The sequence below is a fragment of the Chelmon rostratus genome, chromosome 17, assembly GCF_017976325.1.
Source record: "Chelmon rostratus isolate fCheRos1 chromosome 17, fCheRos1.pri, whole genome shotgun sequence".
Classification (NCBI taxonomy): Eukaryota; Metazoa; Chordata; class Actinopteri; order Chaetodontiformes; family Chaetodontidae; genus Chelmon; species Chelmon rostratus.
Window position 1 is genome coordinate 17987775 of NC_055674.1, and position 26219 is coordinate 18013993.

Consider the following 26219-nt stretch of genomic DNA (forward strand, 5'->3'; position numbering starts at 1 on the left):
GATTGCAGGGCTGAGCCTTGCCTTGACGAATCAAATCGTCCTGACTGCTGATGGGAGGAGACATAAGAAGGGCTTCCCCGGCCATATGAACTGCTGAACCCTTTTCTCCCAGTGGAGGCCAGCGACTCTGCAATCTTAAAAGGAGTAGGACTTGGAGACCGGGGGCCAACTTGTGCCTCAACCTCAACGGCAATTTCATAGGGGTCAGGAGGTGGGATTTCCACTGGCAGGTCCTCATTTAGACCCTTCACTATCTGCCTTTCAGAGGCAACACCAAGATTAGGGTTTCTAAACGGGATGGTGTCTTTGGGCTCTACACTTCGGCTGCTGAAGATGGGATGCCCTCTCTCAAAATGGCGAAAAGGAGCAGGTGGGCTGTTGTCAAGTAAACGGGCGCCCGCTGCCCTCCCCAGGGAGAAGTAGCCACTTTCACGCTTCTCTCTGTCGTCTTTCAACCCTGGAAGAAACAGGAAGTCGCAGTGTGACAGAAATAGAACGAGGACAAAGAACACGTCAAAGTTCAACTGCAGAGCAACAACCAGAGGCTTCCTGACACAAATGGAGAGATATTGTATTACTGATAATTGCTCTGAGACACCTCAGCTGGTGACATCAAACAGTATTGCCAAGTAAAGAACACCTTTGGCTGTAACTGGATATGGATTGGTCAAGTGCTGTAAGTCATAGGTTTACTGAAGGATCGGTGCACAGAACTCATATTTAGAGCTACGTATTTTCCAATAAGAGATCAGCTGATACTGTTTCTCCTTCTCCTTACTATGCTCCTAACCCTGCATCTTTTCCAGCTCCTTATCTGCCAAGAAGTGAATGAAACAATCAACAAACGGAGCAATATACAAGGTCAGCTTTCACATACCTGATCGACCACTGAAGCTGTCTCTGCTCCGAGCTTCATCCATCCAAGCCCGAGGGTTGGGCCGATGGGGTGGCGGGTCAAGCCGGGTCATGCCGAGTTTGGTGGAACTGCGACGGATCGGCAGGTATTCGTCCTCTGCGCTGACGGAGCCGCTGAACTCTTGGTAGTCACTCTGGTCCCGACAGCTACGTGGAAGAGGAGATGGGAGAAGAATGACAAGAGTAGGGATGGAAAGGTGAGAGATCGAGAGTGTGGAGGGCATGGGAGGGGGGGAGAAATGTAAGAGGCCAAAGATGGAAAAGAGAGAACAATTAAATCAGTATAATATGTGTATAATAAGTGTTTCACGCAGCATTAATGTTTTAGGTCGGAGAGCGTGGTGAGCAGTAAGACTCAGAATATGACTGCAGACTACAGTAGTTGCCAGAGTTTTTAAATGATTATGCAGTCCTGTGGTGACAATCTAGTTCACAAAAGCATTTTAATAATACATAAAAGTCTATAATTCCACCAGCACAAGCTCTCCTACAAGACTTATTATCACCATCCAGTATGCCTACCTGTCAGTGCTGTCGTCGTCGTCGCCGTCACAGATATAAAGCTCACAGTCGGGGCTCAGGATGCACAAAGAGCTCTCCTGATAACCCAGACGGCCTCCATTGACATCACAGCAGCTGCTCACCACCGACAGACCATCAGAGTCCTCCTGATAGGATGACAAGGCAAGACACGGGCCAATCACATCGTCGCAGCGAACTCCGTCTCTCTGCAAGTCAGAGAGGAAGAGGCGTTGATGACTGTACCGCCAAGGCGATGCTCACCAACATGTCAATATGAAACCTCTGACAAGTGGCAGCATTTTTTACATGCAGAGTGAAGGAGCCCATGCAGTACACAAAAGTCCTAGATCTGTCTGTGTGTCTCCATCTCCTCCAGCAGAGGGTTCGTGTCTGTCCCCTCTGTCCTCCCTGACACACACAAACTCACACACACACTGCTGTTCGATTAGGGTTACACCTCTGTAATTCGACCTGGCTCGCGGCTTTTCCTCATTAACATTTCATCACTTTTTTCTTGCCTCTTGTCTCAAAAAGAATCTAAAACTGTCTGCAAATGTCAGAAAGTGGCATCGATCCTTACAACCTGCAGAGAACCACAGGTAAGGGATTACAAAGTATGGGGGCACAATTCAAGATATACTATGGACTGAAACAAATCACGGTCATGAGATGACTGCGGTTATGTCACAGAAGCACAAAAAAGAGAAAAAAAAGTAGAGCTGCTAGAGTTTTAATACTGTATCGAGTGATTCCCATCGTTTCTGTACATTATCCTTCTGTCTACTGTTACAAGTGATTCCCAGGAGGGGAGTAAGTGATCCAACTTCATTAATTTATAATGGAAGGCACTGCTCTTCTCTTCCTTAAGTCTCATTCTCCATCTCTGACCTTTTCTTAATTTAGTCACAGGCAACAAACAATCACACACGTCATCATGGACTGTTTTTCATCGACTGCGTTTAACCAGAAGGACCTTTGTGATGATTTTCGGGTCACTTTTTGTCTCAGAAGAGGCCAACTTAAATAGATCCTTTTCTAAAGTATTCCATGAAACTGTGCATGATTTCTGATCTGTAAGACCGCGAGTCAGGCATCACAGTGGTACCTCACTCTGTTGCCCTTGACTTCACATCTAATCTCAGTGTCTTGCTTACTTCACCTGTGACGTCCAGTGTGCTCACCTTTTCTTCAAGCTAGGCTAATCCCATCACTCAGCATTTATTCTTCTCCTGTTCCCATCTCTGCCCTGTTACCTAGCTGCCCCATTCATCTCCCTCCCTCTTCCTCTCCGGCCCTCTCTTCTCTCTTACCTTGCTGCTGGTGTCTCTTTCCTCTGCCTGGGACGGGATCAGTGTTAAAAACACTCCTTTGCCTGATTCAATCCCAGCATCAGTCCTGGTTTTAGCCCCAGTTCCGGTCTCTGCTGCGAATTTCTGCTGTGGTGCTGCCTCGGTGCTTTCCCCTGCGCCGGCGTGCAGGTGCCTCTGGCGCAGGCAGTCGTGGCAGCGGGAGGGGTCAAAGATGTTGGGCTGGAACTTGGGGCAGATGGGCTCATCGCCGGAGAGGGGCATGGTGAGCGCAGAGGGGGAACCAGCAAGATCATCGCATCCTGGGGAACAACAGCACGGCGAGGAGGGGGATCACAATGACAAATAAAGGAAACAGTAACAACACAAGCAACCCTTCTGCTGAGTATAACCAGAAGAATTCTGCAGTGACTTAGCCAAGGAAATTTATGTTGCACTTGTGAAATCAACTATAATAGTGTTATCTGCTGATGCAAAGAGACCTGTTGAATGAAATACTTTCCAAACTTGCAGAGCCTCTTACTTAAGTGTGAGATGAAATAAGAAAGTGCAAATCTACGACAGTTTTCCTGACAATAAAACAACCCTACATGCTGCTGAGTCTGGCTGTGACACTGCACTGCTGGTGAGGTGTAAGCACAGGGAAGCAGCTCAGAATAGATAAGAGGATCTTTTATTTCATGGTTCATGTAAGATCTATAGCGGAACTGTTAAGGTAGGTGATAACTAATCACACTAGAGGACAGTGAAACACAATCCAGTCAGAGCACTGTCAAAGCTCCCCACAGAGTAGCATTACAACCAAACACAAGCACATGCACATGCACTGCAATCTAACAGCTTTTACAAGCTCAGCCTCTAGTAGTGAATTAATCTACTAAGACAGTAACAAGTAGGACAATAAAAATGGAAGAAAAAAAGGTGGTGATGACTTTGATATCAAAATGATAAGAAAGCTGATGAGCAGTACCTGATGAGAGAGGCTCCCGCTGTCAGCTCCACATTGTACATCATCAGGAGTCCGAGGATAAACTGCCCACCAGACCCCCATCAGGCACATGCCTCCTCTTCTCCATGCTATCTGTCCTCCCGAGCTGCCAAGCTCTCAAATCAATCCGATTGGCTCTTCTGACAATGAGTGAAACTGAAGCATCCATGACGGCCATGACGGCTCTCGGTTGACACAGCGAGAGACCCTGAAGCACGCGCGGACCTAGAGCCAACATGGAGGCAGTAGCCTGCCGGTTGCTCCATTGAGCTGTTGTATTAAATATCATGGGCTTTAGAAAGCGAAATGAAACGCTCATGCTAGTGACAGCTGGCACACGCTGGCTCAGGTTAACGTAAATAAATAAACACTGGTGAGGTGGGGGTTTAACATACATTAAAACCATTGGAAGTGTAGTATACGGTTCTCCAATAAGGAATAAGGTTCTATGAGAGACACACTGGCCACTTCTCCTTTAGATCACACACAGGTAACACGGAGCTATGGGGAAACACAGAGCTAAGGGTTGATTTCCTGATGTTCTCGAGAGGATGTTGACAACAGTGTCAGGTTTCCTATTAAACAATGGCAGGAGAAAAAATTCCACACAGAGCACACTGACAGTGGCTGCATCAAAAGCTCATTAGTAAGATTAATCTTTTATTTAATGAAAACTTAGTAACACTACAAAAACAATTTACAGCTTTGAAAGATACAAAGGTACACATCTGGGCACAAGGTTTCAAGAGGCAGGTACTGTGGAAACACTGAGCGATGCCATGAAAGACGGACCGACACTTGGAAAGCTTCTGAGCAAATCCTGCTGAAACACAGGAGCAGAAATACTCCAAAAGTCCAATTTGTTCAGCTGTGGGACGCTGGCACAAGTCGTCAACTCTCTTCAAAGCTGGAAGCCTACATTATAATTTCCTGCGCGCTCTTTCAGTCCTGATAATGAACCCTTTTCCCAGTGTTTCGCCGTCTCTGCCACTTGCTGGTCTTCCCGCCTCTGTTTTTACCCTCTGTGGCACCGCGTCTCTTGTCTGTCGGACGGCCTCGTCCTCGTCGGCCTTCCTGCTTCCCTTTCCTCTTCTGCTTGCTGGTGAAAGCGTTGAGCGACGCAGTCAGGGAGCGGATCCTGTAGCAGCAGGGGAGAGAAAAAAAAGAAATGCAGCTGGAGTGAGAGGGGCTGGAGGATGACAGACAGACAGACTGAAGGAACATCTGAAGACAGCCATTGTTTTACCAGTGTATTGTTGGGGTATACAGTACATTAAGCAACGTTTCATCAGCCGTTTAGCTTAAAAAGGCTCAAAAATTACATCAAGTTGTCAGAGGCCAAAGTGATGTCTGACCAAAAGCCAAAACTTCAAAAGTATTGAAGACCAAAGACCAAATAATAATAAAAAATATGCAGCAATCTGCATGATGAACAGCTTACTTTTTGTTGATGATGGGATTCCCAGCTTTTCTTGGCATCTGCGTTTTCTCCTTCTCTTCCTCCCCCTGTTCTTTATCCTCAGCCTCCCCATTAACCTTGAAAGCAAAGATTCTTGTGTTAATTGAGTTTTATTGGCATCAGTATCATTATTCTTCAATGACTTAAGTATCACTTACTGTCAAAGCCATCGTATAGACTGACAAGCAGTAAAACCTGCACACAAGCCTGATTAAGACGAACAAAACGATCGCTCAAGGTTTAAACTGTTTTACCTGATTAGCTACGGGTCCAAGGCGGTGAGCCATTGTGAGGTCAAGATCACTGATGGTTGTCACGGTGACAGTGTGGTTGGGGTGATCATACTGCACAGCCTCCGTTGTGCTGGTTATAGCTTCTTCCAGATCATCTTCAGCTGCCTCTAAGAGATGGGATCAAAAGAGGAAAAAAAACAAAGCAATAAGCAGATTCTCAAGTGTTACAAATCAGTAAAATGACCAGCGACATTCTTTTAATTGTAACTCACCAAGAGCTTCTTTCCTCTCTTTCAACATCTTTATGTACTCCTTATGCCTCTGAAAGCAGACACATAACCGAACACGTGAAGTACTAACAGTTCAATTTGTGTCGACACAAAACAGATTTGAACTCTTTGCTCTTTTACTGTTCACTTACTTCTTCTCTGACTCTGATCTGCTCTTCCTTGATTTTCTTCTGAATTTCTGCTACCGCTGCTTTCCTCCTCTCCACCTTTCGCTTATGGAAACCGGTTAAATACTCCCTGACAGGGCAGAAGACAAAGAAAATTAAGAAACCAGTGTCTGCAGGTTTGTGTGGAATAAATGATACCTCTAGCAGCTACTATAATACAATCATGTACATTTTTGTACACGAGTGATATCTCATCTTTCATTTCATCTTCATGATGTATGGTTAGAAGATGCTAGAAGCCCATTGGCTGCCTTTTCGTGATGCGCGCACACACACACAACTTGTATATGAATAGTTAATAAACAATCTATCATCAAACTCAGCTTAGTACATTTTATAGACAACTCTTTTTTACAACATAAAATTAACATAGTAAACATATATTACAGTAAGTGACTCAAATGAAAACATATGAAGAATTATGGAGTATTTGTAAATGAGTGAATGCAATAGCTTAGCGCAACACAACAATAGTGTTTCAAAGCTTAGTATTTTACACGTGAGAATGTGAAGAACTTAGCTAGACTCCTTTTTTTCAGCATTGTGAAGTGTATTCTTATAATTTACATACTGTAAAGCCTGGTTTGGCTTTGTCATAAACAATCCACACACAACACATATTCTGGATAACGTTATAACAATTTGACATAATAACAATTCTTAAAAGCTAATGCTTGCCTGATATAGAAGTAGGTTGTAGGTTAGCTAACGCTAAGATGCTAGCTAACGTCAGCCAAATGTTAAAAAAAACAGCAGATTAACTTACTGTCTGTCTTTGTCGTCAAACATAACGATGCATTTGTTTTCTCTCTTCTTGGACCCTGGCTTGAATTTAGCCTTACTGGACACATTATTGTGTTTTTTGGTATTTTTCATGTTGTACACGTGAGTTTACCCAACAGTACTTCCGGCTTCTGCTTGTATCAGCTCGTCATATAGATCCGACTAGAAACACGTACGACAAAGCATGAAGCGTTCCGCACACACAAAACATTGAGGACAGCATAATGACTTTGTTGGTCCAGACAGATGTTCGGACTGTGAAGTGAGTGTAATCACATCTGACCTAAAATAAATGCTTTTGTTTTAAGACGTGCTATTGCAACTGTAACACACATATTGTGTGTTTTGTGTATTGTCCACATATTGTCTTCAACTGCATTATCTGTTGATAGCAAGTCATTGTATCTTATTGAGACATTAATTGGAATGAATTTGATACAACCTCTCATCAGGTTAGAAGGTCTGTGTTTTTGTTAATCATGATATGATGCCTGCCTGTTGTCATCCTTGCATTTATTTGATATTTTCTAATTTGGTGCTTGCACCTTCCTGACTCCTCTAACACCTTTGTGGTAATCAGCTGTTTTCCACTCCCTCCAGTGGCAGGATCTCATTATGTATCCAGGCTTGTCACCTCTCTGCGAATACCTGCAAGTGTTTCATTTAGACTGAGGAGTCCAGTGTTCATCACTCAGCCACACAGAGAGTGTGAAAGAGGAAACCAACAAACTTCACACAGCCATCATTATCAGATTTACACTGAAACTCACACTTGGCTGACACCCTTGTCATGAAACATGAAATGTGGCACTCTCTCTGTTCTTCTGTTTCAGTGCTTGTATACATATTCCCCATATTACACATCCATGATAAAACTTTTACCAAAGAAGGATCACACACACCAACCACTGTCGTATCTTGTTTTATTATAAAAACAAACATCAAAATGAACAATGAAATTCAGACAATAAAACATCAAGGGGAAAGACAAAACAACCAACAACAACAAAAAAAACCCAACTGTAACATACATCTAATGATAGCAAAAGCTCCAGCCTGCCAATGGCTGACTGAGGATTGCTTTCCTCTGTGAACACTTTTGCCAATCAGGAAAGCTAATCCGAACTGATTTAAGATTTTCAGGATTTTTAGGTTGCTAACTTACACCTTGGGTTGGCCTGGAAGACAGTTCTGAAATTTCCAATAGCATACTTGTGTGTTTGCTTGCATTTCAAAAACTGCGGCGAAATTACAGCATGTTCCAAAGAAAGAGTGATTCTAAAATATCAAGCTAATTGTTTAAATGCAGGCTTTACTTCTTCAATAAAATACACAACACCTATTGGAGATTCTCCCTCTGACGGTATCTGACCCTAGGCTGCTTTTATTGATATAAAACAATAACAATGACATAACTGTAGAACTGCTCCCTTCCCCCCAAAAGCATTTATATTAATATTACATTACTTAACCATTAAATAAGATGATCAGAAACAGGAATGACAGAAGTGCTGTGTAATGAATAAGTCAAAAATTACAAATAAAAAGCAAATTGGACAAACATTTCACAAAGCTACAACTCCTCCATCATTCCAAATATGATGAAACATAATAAAATAATTTTTTACATAACATCAAGGCCATTTTGCTTGAGAGCTTTACATGAGAGGTGGACATAACTTCCATGAAATATCATTCCTTGGTTTTATCAGTGTGTTCAGACCATTTTCACTTACATACACCTTACAGTGATACACCGCCCAACATCTTTTGAGCGTCTGACACTCGCTGCCTGTAGGCCTGAAAGGTTGCTGACCAGGATGGACAGCAGGACCTTTGATAGTTATTTTTGATACGTTTCTTCTGCTGTGAAAATCACCATAAATTCAATCTGACCACCACGGCTGGCCACAGCGGCTAAGTGTTTGGTGATAAAAGATTTTTTGGTGGAGCATCACTTTAAGGGCGAGGCAGCTGACCTTGCTCTTCTGGTCAGAGCTTCAGACCATCAGATCCAGACTGACAGGAAACCAGTCCGAGCCAACTTTGACATGTTGCGATGCTTTCTTCGTGTGTCTTCTCTCAAGCAGTGGGTAAGGACTTCCTGTTTAATCTACTTCTGTTTATCTGCCTATGTACAACCTATATACAGTCACATTGTGAGTTTGTATACAATTACTTTAATATGTATCTGTGTGTGTGTGTTTGTGTGCATGTGTGTGTGTAGGCAGGCATTTTCAAATAAACGGCCAGTGATTGGCTGCTTCCCTCTTTTATTTAGACATTCCCCAAATCCAATCATTTTTCCCTGTTTCTTGTGAGCCTGTCAGCAGTAGCGGTCTGTCATTCTAACAGTTTCTGCAACAGCATCCTTCTGTCTAGATGAAGCAGCTCAGCAAGGTTTCATTTGAATGACGCTGCACTATATTGAAGCACCAATCCAAACCACAGACAGTATAATCAGTGGACGGAGCTTCAGGGTCTGAAAAGTGAAACAAATGCAGAAATACCTTTAACCTGCATTCTCTCTAACAGCTGGGAGGCACTGGTTGCAAAAGAAGCCAGATTGTGTACAAGTCTATGAGAAAATGACCCTTTCTCTTAGTTGATTTATTACCTCAGTAAACAGCTTTCTAGCACGTTAATGGTCTCAATCACTAGTTCAAGTGTTCTTCTTTACAGCATGATGCTGATCTTATCAATTTTGGACCCATTTAGAGTATAACAGACAATAAAGCACGGTATGCTTTAGTACGTGGCTACTTTGTAGTTTGGAAGATGCAACAATGGCATGTTCTCAGTCAGATCCAATCAGGGATAGACGCATAGCGATGCATATCCTGCCCAGCGCCACCCTCTTGTCCAAATATGGCCACTCCTGGCTCCAAAAAACCAAGATGGCAACAACCATAATGCCAATGGGTGATGTCACTGTGGCTCCATCCACTTCTTTTATTCAGTCTATGCTTCAAATGGTCACTTAATTCAAACTCAGGATAACCAACATGGTGCTTAAGCATCCTATTTGCTCCACAGTACAATTCTAGCATTGTACAGTGTTTGAGGTAGATAAGAAGAGACACTACTCTGCACTGTATGGTTAAGAGCAAGCCAGTCTGTCTGCATCCTTCAGCACAGCCATGCTTAACAGACCGCAGCTGTCTACTCATGAATACTCTGAAGCCCTTAATTGAGGCTTGCAATTTCAATGAGACATTATATAGTTATTGTAGCACTCACATTGCTGTGTGCCAATAATGATTGTACAGCTTGATATCCTACAGCTAATCAATGCACTGCTGCATTGCATTAATTTAAACAGCTATTAGATAATGGTCCCTTTTCCCTTTGGGGCCTATTAAACCTGACTTTCCTTGTTGTTTTGTAGCATTGTTTAAAATGAGGCGGTTAGCCAGCAGGGTACCATTAATGTCCAGAAGGGGGCACGATTGTGCTGCAACAATGAAACTAAGCATCAAAGGAGCGAAGGTGCAGCCTGCAGGCGTTTCAGCTGCGGCGTGGAGTTAGATGTAGCTGTGACAGTGAAAATCAGCTGTCTGTGTGTGAGAGAAGTGTGGCAATTTGAAGAAGAGTCTTTATTTTCATGGCCCTTGGTCTGTATGAGGGTGGGAATGAACAATTACCTGTTGTTGGTGGGTGAGTTGCCTGCTTTACATCTTTGTATGTATGACAGCGAATTACAGAGCTCATTGTTTCGTTGCACTGACAGCAGCCCTAATCTGTGTGTGTCTGTTCTGCCATTGCTCGTGTGTGTGTGCGTTCAGGAGGCGGCGATGGTCGTGCCACCGCTGAGGCGCAGCAGGATCTGCTGACAGTCCTGCAGGGACCGCCGGTCTCCCACACGCTCCAGGGTGCGCTTGGCCTCGGCCAGCAGGCGGGCGCGGTGCCCGGGTGGGGTTAGAAGAGGCATGGGCAGGTGGCGGCAGGCCAGCAAGATGGCGTGAGCCCTCTCCCTCTCACCCAGGACGCACTCACCTTCTGACAGCAGCAGGGGGGAGGAAGAAAAGAAGAAAAACATGCAGATTAGTATCCACTGCCTTCTAGTGTGTGTGTGTGCATCTTTGTGTGTTTACATGTGTGTGAAGACGGGGTCATGTTGTCCTCTGGGACTGTCTCCAGTAGGTTTTTCTATTTTGCCATTAATAGTTGGGATTAAGAACGGCCGCAGGGGAACTGGCCCTGAGCCAGCAGTCAAGGTGAACTTCCACTCTGCTTTGTGTGTGTACGACGTCTGTGCTTAAATCAATGTGTAGAAATGAGTTCAGTGTTCCTCACCGGCCGTGTAGGTGCTGTGTGTCCTGCGCCTGAGGTTGTGCTCCAGCAGCTGGTGTGTCCTTGTGGGACTGGCTCCAGCCATCAGCCTCACTGTGGTCTCATGAAGAAACACCTGCAGGAAAAAGACCCCACACAACATCAGAGCCGCAATTATTCTCATCAAGTATTTCCATGCGTTTGTGATGTTGGAGTAGAAAAACCTGACTTGCCTCGCATCATTTCACTCCACACACAGTACACTACTGGAGATATATGTACAGTACAACACATACTCCGCCTTCCATTCTGTGCAAAGCACCTCACAGCACCATGAGTGACTATTTCTCCATCAGCGGTCTCACAAAAGAACCTCATAAAATGATGCAGCTCATGTGGTTCTTATAGTCTTGCGCAAGTCAAAACATGACAAATGATCAGCGACTGCTGTGAAAGCAGTAGTGGTTAAAGACCCCCCAGGCAACAGAACGACTCCTCCAGTAAATCTTGCAAGTATGACTGATGATATGCTAAACTGCCGTGAGATTTCTGCAGCTGCTAAGGATGGGATGGGACTCGACTTTCAAGGCCAATACAGTAAATGTGTTGTTATCATGTACAAGATTAGCAGGTCGCAGATGATTGACAGGCTTGTTATCAGTGCAGAGTTGACACATGAAAATCATTCAGGCCAAGCCAGCAACATATTGAGGGTGTTATTACTTTTAGCATTTCATTAAACATCTGACTAAGTTCTTTATAAAGTGACTATTTGTTCTCTTTGGCTGAACGCGACACAATTAAAGCTAATTTGAAGAAATCACTTTGGGCTCCAGTAACTTGTTATTGCTGTTTCTCCAAATTTGTGCTATCTGAAGAGCTAAATGAGCAATAAATGAATAAAAACTTTCGGATTAATCTTGTCAAGTTGCCAGTCACAGGAAATACAGTATGATCACAGTCAGAATAATAAATCCCCGCTACTTATCTCCAATATCCCTGGCTCTTATTCCCAACCATGCAGCTCTGGTAACAACAGAATGTGGGATAGACATGACATGACCCGAGTTGTCTATGCCGCTACAGAGAAGTATTCTCCTCCTGTGCTGCTCTTCAAAGTGTCCCTGAAACAAGCAGAATATAGGCCACAATGCTGTTTCTCCATCTCATCCTACACTTGCTTCTTTCAGCTTCTTGACACCTGACAGAGTATAGAAAATAATGTACGCAGTTCTGAACCCGACTGAATGCAACCTACTGCTGCTCCCTTAATATATCTGACTTCGACGTCGTCACAGATGTACCTTGTGTTGCGCCTGTCTGTAGCACTGTGTGAGCTTTCTGAGCGCGCTGAGGTCCCTCTGGAAACCAGCCAACTGGGATCCAGGGGCCGGGCCAGGTTCTCCATTGCTGCTGCCACCCCGCTGCCATAAACTGGTCCTCAAGGTCAACAGCAGGTCACACACCAGGAGCTCCACCCCCTTGGGAGAGAAAGAAGTCAAAGTGTTGTTTGGTGCATTTACGTAAGATGGATTACTTGAAAAGAAAGATAGATTTGATTGATTAATACTACGGTTGAGTTATGTTTCTTTGACATGCATTTGAGCCCCAAAGTGTGACACAAATATGCCATTACAGCCGCAACCCACCAACGACCAGCAATCATCATCATTCCCTCACCCTTCACCTTGCCCATCATGCACGCCACAAATGAAAAAAGGCAACGACAGGAAATTCAGTGCTGTCTAATGTGAAGTGGTGGGGTGTGTAGCGGGTGCGTGCAGATCGGGGAGGCCTCTGTACTGCACTGCAGACACATTGCACTCGGCTTCAGGATCATGCAATGCAACTACAATGCACCACAGCCACCTCCTGCCACCCACACTGCGCACACACACACAAACACAGCCCCACGTCAGCTTGCCCTGACCCCAACTGAGCATGCAGTGTGTGTGTATGCATGATGAATCCCTGAAGGCATCGACTTTATGAAACATACAGCAGAAGGCAGGTCGCAGGCATCTGTATATGTGTGTGTGTGTGCAAGACAGCAGACAAGATTACATAAGAAACACAAACCCGCAGCAGATTTTAGGAGATGATGGTGCCAGTGTTTGGAGCGTTGTGAGGGATTCTTTGCACACTACCTTGTTCAGCCAGTTCCCAGACTGGGCGAGGGGCACCGAGACGCTGGAGCGCAGGTAGCTGCTGGCTCTGTCGCAGTGGGACAGACAGGCTACTGCTCCTTCTCCCTTCAGAGGGGAGAGACTCATCTGAACCGCCTTGCACAGCAGCAGCACAGCCTTGGGCAGAGAGTGGCTGAAACAGAGAGGCGAGAGAGGGACGGTGAGGACGATTACCTTGGTTTCTTTTTTTAAGTAACAGATATGAATGTGTAATTATCTTTCTTATCCTTGAATTCATCTCAGATATTTAGAATCTACACAGATTAGAGAAAGTTTACAGATGATTCAGTGCCAAGTTACAACTTCCACACCACTGAATCCAGTTGGATGTTTTTAAACTTGTCTGATTTTTACAGCTCAAATGATTCCTTGACTTCACACAACAGGAATTTTCAGTGCTTTCATGGGGAAGCCTGTTTTTCAAAGATAAAAGTCTGTTCCTCACCACACTCATTACCTCCACATTGATTTATATATAAAAAAGAGCCAATGTTTTGGTCACAACGACCCTTCTTTCAGGACTGAAACGTCACCCCTATTTTAAATAAATCAATGCAGAGGTGATAAGTGTGTGTGGGAACTGATTTATTTCTTTGGAACTAGATGTTTTTGGGGGATCTGATTCCCTGCACCACAAAACAGACAAAACAGGTGCTGTGCATGTTTCCTTCTACTAATATTGGAGCTTGCGCTTTGTCATACTCAGACAAACAGAAACTAGTTGTACTTCACTTACTCAAGAGTGTGCAGAGCTCTCGGCATCCGCTCTGCTTCTGTCAACAGTGACCTCACTGCAACGTCATCGCCCTGCAGCCAATGGACAGCAGCCTTCAGGACCAAAGCCCACCACCGACTCACAGGGTCTCCCACTGGCAGGATGAAGAGAGGGACATTATGTAGGGGGAAAAAAAAAATCACAAAACAACAACAAGGACAAACTAGCTCCAGTCGAAAAGACTGGGTGGGCTTCTTGGGGGGTTTGCTTTGGTTGTAAAAACCTTTTTCTCGTCTGTCTCGTCTGGCTCAGTGTGAACACAAGAACTGATGAAGACTGTAGCTAATTAACATCACCTGAACAGATCATCAACGTGTTCATTTCCATTGCAAGTCGATTATTACTGCAAATCAACGACTGCAAGTGCTATCTGTGATGATCCAATAAAAAGTTAATCCCAAAAGTTAAATTGCATGTGAAAATACAGCAAATGGAGCAAAGAAAATCCTTTTGTGTTGACTGAATGACTCAGATGGCTAACTGGTTAATCTTGACTGAGGAAAAAGTTTAAACCTCTTGTATAAACATCTGAAGTGATTCATTCTTGTGATTGGGCAGGGTTGTTCTCTTCATGCTATTCATACCTGGAGAGGTGGTGTGATTGGGAGGAGTTGAGAAGGGAGGAGGAGGGGAGGGAGAGTCCTCTGTACAGCTGTTCAATAACTGGAGGAACTCCAGGGCACTGGAAAACTCCCTGAAAGAGTGATCGACCGGAGAAAGAGAAGGAAGACGATTAGAGATCCAGAATCAATAACTCATATCAAACTGTCAGAAGCCTCGCTAGTGTCACTTCCTTACCCAGAGTCGTTCTTGTGTTTGCCTGCGTCGGAGTCGCTCTGCGGCTGGATGAGGGTGTGAACAGCTCTCTCCAGAAGCTTCCTGCAGAAACAGCGGTGTAGCTGGGCGATGGGATCAGCTGGAGGAAGAGCAGGAGGGAAACAATTAAACCATAGCACACAACAAACTTTCTTTGATACCAAGTAAACTACGTGTTGGCATTCGTAGATAAGGGAAAGACAAACTGAGAGTAAGCTCAATCTAGTGCAACAAACAGCTTGAGCCAACCCAGCCGACATGATTCCGTTTTATATTCATCCACTCGTTTTCTGCTGCATAAGTGTGGCCATGTCTTGGTGGCTACAGGCTAGGCAGGGTAGTCCAGGCGTTTTCCAGTTCCTCCTGGAGGATCCTGAGGCGTTCCCAAGCTGGATCATGTACAGCAGGCATGTCCAAACTACTCCATAGAGGGCCGTGTGGCTGCAGGTTTTTGTTCCAACCAATCAGGAGGTGAGCTGATTGACCACCTAATTATCAGCTGAAGCCTGAGATCAGCTGATTAAATAATTCCAGCCTGGTGTGCTCCTCCTTGGTTGGAATGAAAACCTGCAGCCACACGGCCCTTAATGGAATAGCTTGGACACGTCTGATGTACAGCAAAATCTCTCCAGCAAGTTCTGGGTCTGCCCCGGGTTCTCCTACCAGTTGGATGCGCCTGGAAAACCTCCAAAGGGAGGCACGCAGGAGGCATCCAGATCACACACCCGAACCACTTCAACTGGCTTCTTTGGACACAAAGGAGCAACAGCTCAACCCTGAGGTCCCCCAAGATGTCTGAGCTCCTCACCCTGAGGCTGAACCCAGCTACCCTACAGAGCAAACTCATCTTAGATCTCCGCTAAAAAACCACAATGAGTTTTTCTTGTGTTACCAAAAAAATAAAAAATAAAAAAAAGTATCAAGAAACCAGCTAAAACTTTTTGGAGTTACATACCTGGGTCTCTCTGTGAAGTGTACACCCCGTCGGTGCTCTCGGACTTCACTGACCAATCGCAGCTCAGGAAGAACTGCCTACCCAATGGGGTGAAGAGCCAGCGCAGGCAGTCGGGGACCGGCTTGGTCTCTGACTGGTTGGCCACACTCTCTGCACAGCTCAACAGATAACCCTGTGAGACGGATACAGAAGAAAAGACGCTGATGACATCTAAAGTATATTAAAATAACTGAAATTAAGTCATCTTTGTGTGCTTCTGTTTCTGTGATGTTTTGAGACAAACTGGATCAATATTCAAAAACAGAGTGACCATAGACTGACCGTGTGAGAGACTTACAGGTAGAAAGGAGAGGTGGTGGCCCAGTATGGTGCGCAGGGCTGTTGCTGCAGTGACATACATCTGGGTGAGCTGGGCAGGAGCCATCTTGCCTTGGGCGCTCTCGCTGAGGTTGACAGCGCTCAGAGACAGAGACAAAGCCCACAGGCTGCTGCGCTGAGGCAGCTTTCCTGCAGAGACAACAGACGCTGTGTTTGAAGCTTCACACTACGTCAAAGTGAAAGTAAGGTGAAAAATTGATTTGTTGTCAAGAATGTAACATGGCTGTGGAGTCACCTATTTAACCACTGTGTATTTTTGCAGCCTGTGTATAGCAGCAGCCCACTTTGTTCTCAACGCTCACCTGTGAGCTGTAGCTGGCTCAGCCGGTGGTACACCAGTGCTGCGTCCCTCGCGCTGGTCCTAGCCTCCTCTCCCTCATGCTTTCCCCCGACCTGGTGAACCAGCCAGCCCAGGGGTGTTGGACGATGCAAGAAGTAGCGAATCAGATTCCAGGACAGCGAGCAAACCAGGTCCAGATTGGTTGAGGGAAGAGCTCTGGTCAAGACGGACAGGCAGGTCTCTAAACTGGCCATTGCTGCTGTGTAATCTCCCTGCAGGAGAGAGGAGACAGGACAAAGGGTGAGCTAATTGGCATGCAGCGAGGACTGATGGGAAAAGACTGGTGGGGGGCATGCGATGAAGGTCATGACTTAGATCTAAACATGATTTGAACAAACGCTAAAAATAAATCCAGGCAGGGAACAGGCAGTCTAAACTGAGACATCAAAACGGTGAGAATCAAAGCACACTGGGTGAGCTATTCTTAAACAACAGATGAAACATCACATCTAAAACTGGAGAGAAGGATGACTGGAACCAATACTGACAAAGACACATGAAACATGAAATGTGTGCAGTGTGATCATTTCTTCCCTATATTTGGAAATGCTACCTCCCTCACTCTTGAGAAGTTCCCATAATACAAAAGTCATGTTCTGCAAGGGAAAGCACGTATACATGTTTGTTTAAGATCTGTACTCACCCTGTTAAGATGTAGGTCGGCTTGTTTGCGGTGCCTCCAGAACGACACAGATTTTGGCGAGTGAAGGGGTGTGACGGGCTCCCACAGGTAGAGCACCCTGACGCAGCCCCACACCGCTCCCACCCCGCTCAGCACCCACACCATAACCCATGGCAACAGGCACCGCAGCCAGGATGCTGGAGGATGAGAGGAAACAAAAAGCACGGTCAGGCCGTTACATTACATTCAATAATGACTTCTTCTCGTGTCGTGAGACGCTGATTAACAGAGCGGTCGGCCATGCTCACCAAAGTCCTGTGTGTGACTTGGGAACCAGACCAGCGTTCTAGATGGCCCGTGGCTTGCAGAAAAACTGGGGCTCCCGGAGGTTTCAGAGCCCAGCAAAGATGGCAGCGGGTTTAAGGACAGGCAGAAGAAGGTCAGGGCACAGAGAAGCAGTCGAGAACGATCCATCACTCCGACTGAGGAGGGTGAATCTGGCTCGCTCTTTAACTGAGGGACGGTGAGAGAGATGGAAAACAATGAATGAATCCTTACACTTACAACATCTGTAGAATAATAATTCTGTCAGCTATTAAACTTGCATCTTAACTGTTGACAGCACGGTTTGACAACACTGCATTTATTAATGGCTACATAACACATCTGTGCCCTACCTGCTCGTGATCCATTAAGGGGCTGCCTGGCTCTGAATCCACACAGTAAGGAGAGAATTGGGAAGGGGAACCAGAACCAGAGTCCGAGGCTGGAGGTGACATCATCACTATTTCCTGTTTAAGCTCCACATCCTCAGGCAGCGTCACAGGCTCTGAGACAGAGAGAGACAGAGAGAGACTCAAGATGCTGCAGGTCACGCTCTGCTTAGAACAATCATTAAATTAGATTAGATAAAGATTAGATAAGACTTTATTAATCTCACAATGGAGAAATTCACATTAATGTGAAACACTTACTGTTCTTCTGGTTGGCCATCTTCAGGGCCAAGTTCTCCTGTCGTAATTTGTGGTTGACTTGTTGCAGGTACTTGATGTAGTCAATGGCCTTCCTCAGCACTCCTGACTTATGCATCTGAGAAGCAGGACATGAAGGAGGACATGTGAAGATCCAATTTCTGTCAAGCCCATGAGTGAAATCAGTGGATTTCTTTCCACATTTTAAAACAGAAATAATTTATAACACTATAACAGTGTTAATGTTTGACTGTCCCAGCATTAAAAGAACTAACCTTCGCGTCATTGCCCATGACCAGGTCTCTGAGCTCCACGATTTTGTCGTTGATGGAGGACCGGTACCTCTTCTCGATGATGTTGTGGGTCGTCCTCCTCTCGCCCTCCTTCACCACTCCTCCTGGGCCCACTCCTCCTCCCATTACTTGGCCTTGATCCATGCTTGGTCTGGCTCCATTTGTGCATTGGGAGGAGCCTGGCTGTAGCTGCTTGATTGGCAGCTTGTCGCCTCCTCCCATCATGACCGGGACGGTGGTCAGGATGTTGCTGCTCATCAGTGTCTGGGGACAGAAATCAGTTGCAGCACATTAGTTTTAGTGGGAATTACTTACCAAAATGTTATATATTATTACACATATATATATTATATTGTTAAAAAACAAACAGTGATAGAAAATCTTTGATGCTAGCTGTATACCGGGACTTGCAGAGCTGTGTTCTGGATGGGCGCGGTCAAGGTGGTGATCCCTGTGGGGCTCTGCATGGTAGACAGCACCTGTGTCCCATCTGGTTTGAGTGTTGTCAGAACCAGTGAATCTGTCTTCAGAATCTGAGGCTGCTGGACCAGAACCTGATGGGAAGACACCCACAGGTCAATGTGAAGCTGTTTTGTTCACTGACAAGCAGTTCAAATGATCAAAGCATTGGAACTCAGACCTTCTGGGCCTCTACTGATCTTTGCATCTACACCAAACAACGTGATACAAAATAATTTCCGTGCATGAGCTGTTGTTTTGCATTAACTAGGATAAGATTGTTAGATCGGGCTTGTTGAAATCATTTATTACTAGATATTTAGCTAATCTAGCTAATCAGTTTTCCCATTTTGACTCATTTTATGACAGTAAAAACTGCGATTACTCGTCCAACCGTGCTGACAGCAGTGATTTTACTTACAGGTACTTGCTGCACCTGCTGTTGCATTGTGTGGACTGTGGTGGGCGCTGTGGAGAGAGTCTGGATGGTCTGACCGGTCGGGGTCAGAACACGCTGATGCTGAATGGTCACCGGTTGGAGCTGTGGTGATGTCATAATGCTCTGCATCTGTGGTTGGAGGACTGGGAATGGGAGACAAAGCGATGGATGATTTGTTAGTCAATTCTAAAATACACTGCAGATCCTGAGAAAAACCACGTCATTGCAGCAAGTACATGTTCCCATTAAACGACAGGATAACGTCCAGTGGGATCCTTTCTTTCACCTTGGAAGCCAGAAGCAGGGCTCTGGTGGCAGATGACGGGGTTCTGGATGAAGCGTCCGCCGTTAGATGTAATCATCACAGTTTGGGCCGCCTGGGTCTGGATGGGCAGAGGTGTCTGGCTGTGGGTCTGAACCAGGGTGTGGACTGGGAAGCTCTGAGTCTGCATGGGGATCCCCTGGGTGTGCACCTGTTTTAAAAAATAAATACAGTGTGATCACAACATGTATTTTTTCCAAAAGATTATTAAAGTTTGGCAACATGAGACCGTTTCTGTATTTTTTGATGTACTGTTTTAGGAAAAGCATTTTTTCACTCAAGACTATAAACTTTATCTGTCGGGCTGACTACAGTTTTGCTGAGATGTGCATTGCTGTTTGTAGGGATGCTGAGCTGGACATTATGTTTTATGGTCTGCCAGTACTCTACATTTTTTGTCCCCTCAGCAGAAGTGTTTTTAGTATGGATGGCACAATAACTTCAAATGAATCCACACTGTCTCCACAACAGAAGACGAAATAAAAGCTGGAGAGGCAGACAACTTGCAAACATCCTTAGACTCAAGACTACAGCAGTAGTACATCACTGCAGCAGTTATAGAGTCTTTTCAGACCGATGCAATAATCCAAAACTTTAACAGCGTCACCTCCAGTACAGCTTTCAATATGCTGCATGACAGTGCATAAAACTAACTTGTAGAACAGGTGGTAGAATGAGTAAAACTTGGGTTATTGCCCATGTCAAACACAGGATTTGTGTGAAAGCGGTGTCAGACAGTTGATACCTGGATGGTGGGCTGGGCCGTCTGTTGGGGCTGAGGCTGGATGGGCTGGACAACCTGTGGCCGTGGCTGAAGGAGTGGAGGGCTGCGGGTCACCTGCTGCTGCCCTGAGGAGGCGGTGGTGGGGGAGGGGGTCTGGGCGGGAGTGAGAGGAGGGGTGAGGGGTAGAGGCTGGGGAGATAGTGTCTGGGTGGCAGTGAGGCCAACGTTGGAGCTCTGGTAGCCAGCGGGGGTTGGTGTCTGGGGAGTTGGGGGGGTTTGAGGGGTCTGCATGGCAGGTCGTGGGGTGGTGCTGGCACTGCCACTCTGTACAGATGGTGCTGAGGTCATCTGGTCTTCAAACAAGTCTGGGAAGTCCCCCACTTGGTTGCTGACAAACTGCAGCATCTCTGAAAAAACAGAGAAACAGAAAGGGCATGACAGCAAGTCTGGATTTGAATGAGAAATCAAAGCAAGCTTTTGGGACAGCTCTGCCATTGATTCAATTAAAAAAAAAAAAAAAAAAAGGAAAAAAATAAATTCAGCATATGAGGTATAAATCAACTACTTAACAATTCTATAATTCCAAATGGTTAAACTCCGAGAAACTTGAATAATTATAGATTCATTTTAATTTTAATTTATAGTATCACTTAGGCTGAGTGTTGTGTCACCAAGAGCAGAAGGTGAATAATGTGGTGACGCCTGTAGATCAACGTATTGCAACATGATCTAAATTCCCTGAATGATGGTGACAATTACATCACGACCTTCAAGCTCAGGCCTTGGCTGCACCCATTAAGACAGTACCAGGAGGTAATAATCTGTGTTTTTCAAAAGTGTCCTTGACTTGTCGCCCCACTGCAGATCTGGCTTAGATGTGAGATCGCTGTTATTCGCTAACAGATAAGAGTAGAGAGAAGCCCAGAGAAGTTCATGGACTGGCCTTGAGTTGGCACATGCACACACAGAGAGAGCTACTGTTCTGGTCATAAATCTATAAACAGATTGTACAGCAAGACCTTCAAACAGATAGCCTTGAAAATGTGTGCTGGAAGACAATGGGAGCAGGGTAGAAAAGCGAATAGATAAAGAATCCAGCAGCACTGAGAGACCTGATGGATGGATTGTTGTGATGGTGAATGTATGCTGACCTCATACTGTTAAACACTGGTGTTAGATGATGTTAGAAACACCACCTAATAGCAATGCAATAAATGGTTCCCTACATACAATGGAGATGTGTTACTTTTTAAGACTTTAGATGGAAAAACGCCGGTGTTATGTATGATAACAATATCATATATGTAAAACAATACTGATTAAGCCTGTCACCATCAGGTAAATTTCTGTATTCCACACTTATACTAGAGTTTTTTTATCTGATGTTTCTGCGCTGATGCACCAGTAGCGATGCATTTTACATCAACCAGCAATGATTGGTCTGCCAGAGCTGAAGGGGGGAGCAACCATAGCGATGAAAAAGGCCTCAGAAAACAGGAGTATGGCATCATAAGCACGTCAAAAGTGTTTGTGTAATTACTCTCGCTGCCCGAAAGGGGAGACAAAAGTTCCCCACTGCAGGTTTAAGATTGTGATTTTAGATTTTTGCTGATGTAAGATGTTGATTCAACTTAATGGTTATTGTGAATAGTCTGCAGTGCTGATTAATGGAATTGTGCTATACTGAAGAGTGCTTCAGACTGCAAGCAATTGAACCAACATGGTTGTGAACAATGCAGGATATAAAATACTTACAAAATCAGCTACGCAAATGCTTTATGAGGGAGAAAATGCATTAAGCATGTTTGTTAAAATGCAGGGATACACACAATGTGTTTGATGAGTAACACTGAATGTAAAGAAAGCAAAAAACTTTTATTAGTTTTCAAGAAAACTCCACAGGGCGCCTTTAATATTTAGTCAACCATCATTGATAAAAACAGGGCAGATGTTTGCACCAATATGATTAAGTACAAACATTTCTATGTGTTTATTTTAATAATACAGAGCAGAAGGTTTCTAAATTCAATTTCCAAAATAATCATAACATATTAAAATATATTGCTATCACAGCATTAAAATTATGAAATACTTTTTTTTCAAAATTCATCACAACATCTCTTGTCCACTGTAATCTCTTGACAGCTATGCGAGGACAGCAGTTTGCCAAAGAACACAAGGTTGTGGTCCATCACAACACCATGTCTTTCATGGTCCCTTTGGAACGTCAACAGTCTGACAGGGTGCATGTGGTGGAAGCTGCCCTGGTTGATATACATCACTAATAGGGCATATGGGTTCAGCCATCAGGGTCAACAAGGTGTCAATGAACACTGAACACAGGATCCGCAGCCTTAAACTTAGTCTTACTATACAACAGGGACCTCACAACACATTCAACGACCACTTCAGAGAGACATGAAGTCAAAGCATACCCCCACTGATGAGCACATTCATAATAATCTGAAGGGGAAAACTGATTACAGATAAACATGAGCACTGAGAGTCAGAGACAACAGGTCAACAGATCTAAACAGCTCGGTTTCATTCTAGAGACGTCAAGTGCAAGCAAACAATGACCCTGCCTTCCTTTACATGTGATGTCATTTAGTGACATCATGACGACTGACTGCATTTGTCATTTAATCCCTAAGAGGCAAGGAGCGCCACTCTGTAATACAATTGTATACAAACTAGTTCACACAGTGTCGATGTGCAGTGACACATGCTTTTCAAAAAGCTGGGAATAAAAAAAACAATTTTGTCATCACTTATCTTTTATCTCTCATCTTTGCTTAAACTTGACTAGAATTCGGAAATAAATTAATGCATTATACATTTTCATGCTATAATGTAAAGAAATAAACACTTTCAACTTTAGTCAATTGGCTCTTATACTGTTCCTAAATTCCAATGGACAAAACACAAAAGGGTACCAGAATAGATGAATGCAAGTTGAGACAGTAGAGTAGCATAACTTTTTCATCTTTGTCAGCAACAGCACCCAACTTTCTGTCTCTCACTTGTTGCATTTCAATATAGTGTATGAAAGAATAAAGGTGTTGTTATCTGCACATCTTTCTTTGTTTTGTTGTAATGCAATGGCATGACTATAAAAAGTGATTTGATCGAGGGACACATGGTAATATTGGGGGTGGTACTTATGACTGTGTGTGGGACTTCTGCTGACAGAAAGGTCAGCAACACTACAGGGACATAAACAGTGACAGTACTCCCTGGAATATGCTTGAAAACAATATTCATAGAGGCAAAAACAATAAAGGCCCAGGCTGACAATATGCAGAATCGTCCTTTAAGCAACAGCCCTGTTTGAGTGTGTGTTCAGATACACAGCACCACAGGAACATGAACTGGCCTTTCTGCAGAGGAGCTTTCACCGGCCTGCCCCTCACATGTCACATATACATGCACACATCATGTGGGCAGACACTCTAGACCACGCACTTGTACACCTCCATGGGGGGACTGACTGCTGATGACAGACAGGACAAAGCAGCTCTGAGGCCCCAGAGCTTCAGACAAGCTGACACAAAGGGTAAATCCATCAAAGGGGGACAGTTTCCTAGGCTGCTCTGTGCAATGAAAACAGGTTATATAACCACATTCGCAGTTGCTAAGAGAATAATTGGGAGAAGAAGAATGTTGTAGATGAATATAGGCTCAGGTGCATGAGCCCTTACAGGGGCCTCTCAGATCTTACACTGAGTGAAACACACATGGGCTTGTCTGAAGAACAAAGGTTAAATATTGTTGAGAGTCTACAGTAAACCAGCGGCCGCACACAAAGAGCAATGAGATCTATAACTGTCCCAGAAAGAGGCAGTGGTGATTTTAAATATGTCTACTAAAATTGTAACTATCCCTACACTGTGTCCAAACAGAGACTGAGTGAAGAACAACTCAAGTGTGGGCTGTCTTTGCTGCAGCCGTCCTGCGAATTCATCAGTCAACCCAGTTGTCAAGTCGCTCTCTCACACAGTCACAATCTGTACATTCCTCTCTTTTGACACGATGATTAAGTGGGATTACATAACTGTGGCTGGGGGTGTGCTGTCTGCTCATTCTGCCCAAAGGCCCCCTTTGAAAAGAGTATTAACACCAGACACCAAATGCAGGTGGAGTTTCAGGAATTCTTCGTAAGCCTGTGCGCAGTATGGTCATTGTTAGTCATTACTGTTTGTTGTTATGTACAGGACTGTTGGCCACCATAGCCAAGTGCCCACCATAGCCAGCAGACAAACAGATAAGAATTCATCTCACCCTGTCTGTCACACAAACAAACACACGCATGCACACGTGCGCATACACACAAACACACACACACACACACACACACAGCTTCATCAGTCCGGTCTGGTGACTTAGCATTCAGTAAAATTCCATCCTAATGGAAATCTGGTGACTCTGCGCTGGCCGGCATTGCACTAAAATCCCCATCCTTTCACTGTGTGCCAAGGGGTGAAAGTTGTTTTGATAAGAGGGAGATGCTGTTTGTTCACTGCGTACAGAACTGGATCATTACAGAGCTGTTGTCCCACAAACTTTGCTCAGTAATTCTGCAGAATACACCTGGAAAAGACGCTGAAGAGCGAGGAAAGGCTTTCTTCATTGAATTTTGGAAACTAAATACATCTTGACTGTCATGAAAGTCTAGAGTCTAAATTACTGTTTCATTTGGTTGATTTTATGGATTACAAAAGTAAGAAAGTCAAGCCTGATGAGCAAGTTACACTCTTGTGACTCCCTTCACTGTCCACATCCACACCTTCCTGATAAATGACAGAGCTTACTGCTACCCACTTCTGCTTCATGGAAAATAACACTCTGCCGGTAAATTCACTCAGTCGCTTTTCCACTGAAGCCTGGCTCTTTATTGAGACACACAGCACAGCAGGAATCAATACAGGCAGTACAATAAACAATGAATATTCCAATGAGCAAATGTACAAATTATGGATTAAGTCAAAGGGCTACGTGACATGACGGCTTCCAAACGTCACAATTTACAAAAAGGTGATGTTCATATTTGCAATGTGCTACTTTTGTGTGGAATAAACCCACCTGGCCTGGGTAAACAACACACATTACTGAGAAGCCGAAAATGTTAGGAACTGTCCGGCTAAAAAAATGTCGACTTCCCTCTTCACACCAGCCGTGTCCTGTATACTTTAAACAGCAAACTTTGTGCCTTGTTTAGCCTTCGCATTAATCGGAGGCAGACCTCCTTAGCTCCTTCCGCTCGGCAGGACGAGCGTCTCGCGGAGCTGTCACACTGAACGGAAACAAGGCCGACACTAATTTAGCAAACAACAATACTGAACACCGTAAGCAGTGACACAGCTACTTACCGTCGATGTCTCCCAGGGTGAATTCATCCCCTAATTCCGCTAAAGTCGGGTCCATGCTCTCCATGGTGGAGATGTACTCTCCGCTGTCCATCCTGTCTATCAGCACCTCGCCTCCCCGGCTGTCACCGGAGGGTCGCAGGAGAAAGGCAACAGTATCCGCTACCCGTTCGGCAACGCCTACAAGACACTTATCTGATCGTGAAGATTACTCTCTTACGGAACGACCATAAAACAACGCCTGGGCCTCAAGAGAGGCGCACTTCTACATCGATAAACTCATTCACGTCGGTTTATTCTTAAGACGACGCCATCTTGTTTTACGCTCATTACGTCATTCACAAACAGAGTCGGTGGCCCAAGGCGGGCTCTGATTGGCCCAAACCTCGCTGTTGTTGTCATGAGACCAGTCATCAGCGTCCAATGACAAGTTCGTATTTACCGTGGTCTGATAGTACGTCAACCATCAGAAGCTTCTGTGCTATTTGAATAAACCGCGCCCCCTAGCTTCATGAATAACAGTGAACCTCATTAGGCCAATCGGCACCTCAGAAAGAATGGTAAAAACAAATATCAGTAAGTAAAATCTGATAAGTACTGGCGACATATTTATTCAAATGATGTTTTTTTTCTGCTA

The 26219-nt window shown here is 44.7% G+C and overlaps 2 protein-coding genes across 3 annotated transcripts; both read right to left on the reverse strand.

Annotated features, from left to right (window-relative positions):
• Window positions 1-4379: 4379 nt before the first annotated feature.
• On the reverse strand, window positions 4380-6796 carry nol12 (nucleolar protein 12). Its single transcript, XM_041957314.1, has 6 exons — window positions 6648-6796; window positions 5846-5951; window positions 5697-5745; window positions 5446-5591; window positions 5174-5268; window positions 4380-4870 (listed from the first exon to the last, which is right to left on the reverse strand). The coding sequence occupies exons 1-6, from the start codon at window positions 6755-6757 to the stop codon at window positions 4675-4677; spliced, it is 702 nt and encodes a 233-aa protein (XP_041813248.1). The 5' UTR covers window positions 6758-6796; the 3' UTR covers window positions 4380-4674.
• Window positions 6797-7570: 774 nt separating this feature from the next.
• Window positions 7571-25897, reverse strand: srebf2 (sterol regulatory element binding transcription factor 2). 2 transcript variants are annotated; one of them, XM_041957295.1, is made up of 20 exons: window positions 25586-25897; window positions 20238-20623; window positions 19457-19643; window positions 19153-19313; window positions 18674-18826; window positions 18255-18536; window positions 17983-18097; window positions 17686-17837; window positions 17317-17521; window positions 17030-17205; window positions 16349-16598; window positions 16006-16175; window positions 15669-15840; window positions 14696-14813; window positions 14482-14591; window positions 13859-13991; window positions 13084-13255; window positions 12241-12417; window positions 10961-11072; window positions 7571-10660 (listed from the first exon to the last, which is right to left on the reverse strand). In XM_041957295.1, the coding sequence occupies exons 1-20, from the start codon at window positions 25674-25676 to the stop codon at window positions 10446-10448; spliced, it is 3537 nt and encodes a 1178-aa protein (XP_041813229.1). In that variant the 5' UTR covers window positions 25677-25897; the 3' UTR covers window positions 7571-10445. The 2 variants fall into 2 exon arrangements, with proteins under 2 accessions (XP_041813229.1, XP_041813228.1); XM_041957294.1 differs by having other exon boundaries at window positions 7571-10663.
• Between the last annotated feature and the right edge of the window lie 322 nt (window positions 25898-26219).

Coding starts and splice junctions, on each gene's coding strand:
- nol12 (XM_041957314.1), bottom strand. CDS start 6,757: ATGAAAAATACCAAAAAACACAATAATGTGTCCAGTAAGGCTAAATTC. Junction 5,746..5,845: donor AGATCAGAGTCAGAGAAGAA/GTAAGTGAACAG, acceptor GTCTGCTTTCAG/AGGCATAAGGAGTACATAAA. Junction 4,871..5,173: donor AATCCCATCATCAACAAAAA/GTAAGCTGTTCA, acceptor CTGCTGCTACAG/GATCCGCTCCCTGACTGCGT.
- srebf2 (XM_041957294.1), bottom strand. CDS start 25,676: ATGGACAGCGGAGAGTACATCTCCACCATGGAGAGCATGGACCCGACT. Junction 19,314..19,456: donor CCCTGCTTCTGGCTTCCAAG/GTGAAAGAAAGG, acceptor TCCCATTCCCAG/TCCTCCAACCACAGATGCAG. Junction 16,599..17,029: donor CCGACCTACATCTTAACAGG/GTGAGTACAGAT, acceptor TCTCTCCTGCAG/GGAGATTACACAGCAGCAAT.